General features: G+C 45.5%; 1 protein-coding gene across 1 annotated transcript in view; it reads right to left on the bottom strand.

Moving 5' to 3' along the window:
- cdh13 (cadherin 13, H-cadherin (heart)) overlaps window positions 1-5562 on the bottom strand; it is a 283792-nt gene that overhangs the window by 45503 nt on the left and 232727 nt on the right. The window contains exons 11-12 of the mRNA XM_008436465.2: window positions 4977-5159; window positions 4633-4886 (exon numbers count right to left, since the gene is read on the bottom strand). Coding sequence (XP_008434687.2) covers window positions 4633-4886; window positions 4977-5159 — 437 coding nt within the window. The remainder of the gene's footprint in view (window positions 1-4632; window positions 4887-4976; window positions 5160-5562) is intronic.

Here is a 5562-nt window from a genome sequence, read left to right as displayed (position 1 = left end):
GGCCATCTTTACTGACTTAAACGCAGCGCCCGGCGGCCATCTTTACTGCCTTAAACAGAACGCCGGGCGGCCATCTTTACTGCTGTAAACGGAGCGCCCGGCGGCCATCTTTACTGCCGTAAACGGAGCGCCGGGCGGCCGTCTTTACTGCCGTAAACGGAGCGCCGGGCGGCCGTCTTTACTGCCTTAAACGCAGCGCCCGGCGGCCATCTTTACTGCTGTAAACGGAGCGCCAGGCGGCCATCTTTACTGCTGTATTCTGAATATTCTGGGGCCTGACTGACTTCTGACCACCAGAATTTTCAAACATGCTGAAGAGAAACTGCCCAACATGTCTCAGTCATTTCCTTTATCCTGAAACCATTGTTCTTCCTAACTTTACTTTGTGATTAATGGTGTCAAAATCGATTGGAAAATCAATGAAAACTTGGATTATCACATCAATGTACCCATAACAACTGTAGCTTAAAACATAGAAAGGTCCAAGGGGTGTAAATACTTTCCCAATCCACCGTAGCACCCTGACCCTTGATTAGTCATTTCCCAGTTCTGTGGGAACATGAATAAAATCCCAGCATTTCTGAGCTCAAAGCGTCGCTCGAATAATTGGAACAGAGCTGAGATCCTGAGGGTCAAGTGGTGAATTTACCACCAGCTACGCTGAAATTCTGCTAAAGCAGCATGAAAACGTCTTTCCTTCCCGTCTCCTCTGGAGCTTTAATCCAATCTGAAGGAGACGGAGCGCAAACAGATTTAAAAACTCCAGCAGCTGCAGGCGCCACACGGCTCACCTGGTCACTGCAGCCATTATTCCTCACAACAACCTGAGAAATGAGAAACAGTGAGTTTGTTTCTGTCTGGACATCCTGGAACTATCAGGGAATGTTTTCATGTTTCTGCACCATTTGCATGTCCGACACGCTGTGATGCAGAGCTCTGATGGGTGAGCATCAGCTGTTTTCTCTCAATGAAATATTTCACATAAATGATAAAACCACAAACACCTGAGCAGAAAAACTGTTTTCATGACTTTAATTTAATCTGTGAAGAGAATAAATCCCAGAACTCATCAGGTCTGGGTGGAGCAGTCATCACACCTGCTGACCTGCTGACCGACTCTGTGATTCAGACACTTTGGACGATTCTCCAGCAAATCAATCACATTTAGGTCCAGACTTTGACTAGACCACAGTTGTTTTTCTCGTTGGACGTAGATGAACTTCCTGTTGCCAGAGCAGAAAATCTTCCTCACTTAATGAATCCCTGACCATGATACTGCCACCGCCATGTTTGACTTCAGGCTTTGTGGGAATCCTTCTGGATCGATCAGCTCGTGTTGCTTTCTAAGGTCTTTGAACGGCTTCATGTTGAAATGACTTTTCATGCAGTGATTTCAATAAATGAAGTGAAACGTGTTTTTATTTTAATTTATATTAAAGTTTTTTATTTTATTGCAAAACACCAGGATGAGGAACAACAGACAACAAATGTATTTTCATATATTGTGAAGAAAAGACAAGAACACCTGGAAGTTAGGAGGCTTTTAACAGAAACAAAATGTTTTTTTATTTTTCAGATCTTTAAATTGTTTGTCGTGTTTGATGGAGGATCAGATGTTGGATCGCTATGGCGACGGGTGTCACATAAAACCTGCAGAACCAGGCTGCTTCACGTACTTTACATGACTCCTCTGTGTGTCCAGATCGTTAATCTTTAATGATTTATTTAAAGGGCCAGCCGCATTAATTAGCCTGGCAGGTAAACATTTAGCCACACAGGCTCATTTCTGTCTGCACTTCTCCTCAGGCTCATGTTATAAAACCCACATCATTAATAAAATAAAGAACATTGGAAATTAACCTCAAACCAGAAAGATAATCATTTATGTAAATGGAGAACATGATCTGATATGAAAACACAGAATTATTCATAAAGAGCTTTACAAGAGGCTTTTAGGTTCTTATGATAATTCAGAAAACCAGGAAACATTAAAACAGAGTCTGAGGATCAGAGCAGCACTTAAATCCTTGTGACGTCCTTCATAATGTGTTGTTGTAATAAAAACAGCTTTAACAGTGAAAGTGTGAGAGAGCAGCAGGCTGTCAGCGGCTGGAGGCCGAGCCGATAACAAGCTGCGAACGAGAGCAAAACTAAAACTGTCTGACATTTTTGTTAAGGACAACTTTCCCCTACAATCACTGCTGCTCCAAAGCTGCAGAAGGTCTTTATTTCCCCCCTAATAAACCGTCAGACAGGAAAGTTTCACACTTTGGTTTGGAACAAAGTGGCTCTTCAGCTGTTCATCATGTGGAGCAGAAAAACAACAAGGAGCCAAACTGCTGGTTTCTGATTGGCCGCAAAGCTTCCTGTCATCTGACGGCTTTTCTGCTGCTTCTGCTTTTAATAGAAAAATTAAACGCAGCTCATCAGCAGTGTTGTCATGCCAACCATTACTTTTCCAAAATTAGAAAAATTACGTGTTTGAATCCAGCTCACACTTATTTATTCAAGGAATTTTCTATAAACACAATTTAAATCAGGCCTTGAGGCAAAGATTGCACCTGCAGTTATGGGAAATATTGTTTTAAATATATTTGCTTCTGTTCAGCCTGATCAACAAACCTAAACCGTTTACTGTGGAAAGAGAGCAATGCATTCTGGGTACAGGATGAACATGGTCTGCTGACAGCATCACAGGGGAGAAGGAAACGGATCGGTCCTCACCACTTCAAAATAAGAGCATGCATATAAACGACAGACGTTGAATTTCACTTAACTGGAAGTTTACAAAAAACAGAAAGTAGATTAATTATAATGAATCAGGAAAAATCAATTTAGAGGAAGCTAAATATGGTAAATGTTTTCAAAGTTCACAAAGCTAAACAGAGAATGAGCTAATGTGCTAATGTTAGCGCATTAGCAGCAGTGTGTTCACCACTGAGGAAGAGATGATTATTCATCCTGCTGTTCGTTTTCACACGTCTAACCTGACAGCAGCTCTGGCTCAGTTAAAGTAACCAGCCGATCACACAGTTTAGAAACTATTTTTATTCATTAATCGTTTATAAATGTAGTGTTTGTTTAGCTTTCTTTGGGAAATGTTAGTTTGTTCCAGCTGCTCAGGAAACATCAGGAAACATCAGGACTGCTGAAGCCGTTGCTGTGAAATAGCAACGGCTCTTTTATTGGAGCAGAGATTTTATTTTATTAGCGTTTGAAGCAGTGGGAGCAAAAACAGCCTTTGATGGCTCTTCAGTTCTCCATGGTTTATATGGTCCCTGTTTGCATTTTCAGGCCCAAGTCTGAAACAGAGACGAGCTTCACAAAGTGAACATGAAGTCGGTCTGAAAGCCAATGAAGGAGGTCATTAGTTTCTCATCTTGTAGAGTGGAAGTGCTGTGTAAGTACACATGCTAAGAGGCCGACCGGCACAGAAACACAAAGATGTTATTGTAGCTCACAGAGCATCTAATGGCCTCCTGTAGTGATGAAGGTGACGTTTGAAATGAGAGCTGCTTCTGTAACCCAGTTAAAGTTAATGAGCTGCAAAACTCTGAGACCTTCCTGTGACGATCGGCTTCAGCCGCACAAACCGCAGATGCAACAGCAGACAGGTGAATCAGACAAATACATGGAGATGAAATACTTTAGCTGAGACTCTCTAGTACCTGTGGCTCACGTTGTTTTACCTGCCAATAAATAAAAAGGGCAACAAGAGAACCGACTCCAGGTAACATCTCTGGTGTTCCCAAACACAGAGTAACAGGGAAACCCGTCCGTCCGTCCGCCCGTCCGCCCGTCCGTCCGTCCGTCCGTCCGTCCATAAGATCCTCGCCCTCCTCTGACTTCAGAACCGTTTTCTCAGACTCAGACTAGCTGACGTCCGTCCGTCCGTCCGTCCGTCCGTCCGTCCATCCATCCATCCATCCATAAGATCCTCGCCCTCCTCTGACTTCTGAACCGTTTCCTCGGACTCAGACCAGCTGACTCCATCCATCCATCCACCAGAACCGCAGCGACCTGCTTTGGGCTGCAGGTTCAGCTCTGCATGCTCAGCGGGTCGAGAGGCGGCCCGCTGGGAACGGGCTCCACTTTGTGCCAACAATGTGAACACAACTCTTATTAAAGTAATATTTAAAGCAAAATCAAATCCCTTCAACAAATCATGCAGATTCCATAAATCCAGCAGAAAATGAGAGAATCAGGAGATTATCCCCATTTAGGCACCAAACACGTGTTGCTCATCTTTACCTGAACTCAAAGTGCAGGAACCATTCTGTCTGCTGCTGAGCCTGCAGAATGAGATGTTTCACTTTAAAGCCGTGATGCAGCCGACCAGGTCAGGGGTCAGACCAGGTCAGGGGTCAGAGGTGAGTGAAACTGTGATGTAGCCGACCAGGTCAGGGATCAGACCAGGTCAGGGGTCAGACCAGGTCAGGGGTCAGAGGTGAGTGAAACTGTGATGTAGCCGACCAGGTCAGGGGTCAGACCAGGTCAGGGGTCAGACCAGGTCAGGGGTCAGAGGTGAGTAAAGCTGTGATGTATCAGACCAGGTCAGGGGTCAGAGGTGAGTGAAACTGGTCCGTTCAGAGCTCTAGCTGGTTGCTTCCTGTTTGAAGAGGCGGATCTTACCTGATGCTCTGAACCTCCAGTATGTCTGGGTCTGAGGCGTTGAGTGACGCCACGAAGCTGCCCACTGGGACGTTCTCCATCCTGGTGACCAGCAGGGGGTCCGGGAAGAAGACGGGTCCCTCATTGATGTCCTCCACTGTGACGTGGACGGTTGCCGTGGAGCTGGGACCGTAGCCAACGTCGGGAACCAAAGGGTCCTCGTTCTCCACCCTGATGAGAAGCGTGTGGAACGCCGTGGTCTCGTAGTCCAGAGGCTGAAGAGGAGGAGCGACGAAGAACGACGAGGTTTAAACGATGAGGTTTGGTTGTTAGCCGTGAGTTCAGAGACGCTGGAGTCGTCTCACCTGGACCACTGACAGCATTCCTTCGTTGTTGTCTGGGTTGGTTTGGACCTCGAAGCTCTGCTTGGGGTCTCCGCTGATGATGGAGTACAGGGCTCGCCACGCGGCCGTGGCCGGGTCGTCCCGGTCGTCCACCGTCAGGTTGACCACGACGCCTCGGGAGCCCTCGTGCACACGAGCCTCAAACTGACGACAGAGAGACAAACATGAGGGAGAGGAAAACCACAGACAAACTCCACTGGACCTGGAGGCCTGGTTCTGGTTCTGGTTGTGACGATGCTGGCTGGGACACGGATTTCAGAAGAAACAATATGAAAACTGGCATTACAGAGAATATTACATGGTGTCTGAAGCAGAGAAATGCTGGAATCAATCAAACATTATTTAAAATTCTTCATCACAGAAAGAGAGAGGAACAAAATCATCATTTCATCTGGATGAAAAAATGAACTTTTCCTGCCGTGTGGATGAAATGTGCATGAGACGAGATAGGGTTTATTTAATCCAACAGGGTTTATTTAATCCAACTGTGTTTATTTAATCCAAGAGTTTTTATTTAATCCAACAGGGTTTATTTAATCCAACTGTG

This window comes from Poecilia reticulata, linkage group LG19 (assembly GCF_000633615.1).
Source record: "Poecilia reticulata strain Guanapo linkage group LG19, Guppy_female_1.0+MT, whole genome shotgun sequence".
Lineage (NCBI taxonomy): Eukaryota > Metazoa > Chordata > Actinopteri > Cyprinodontiformes > Poeciliidae > Poecilia > Poecilia reticulata.
This window is presented reverse-complemented; position numbering and strand designations above follow the sequence as displayed.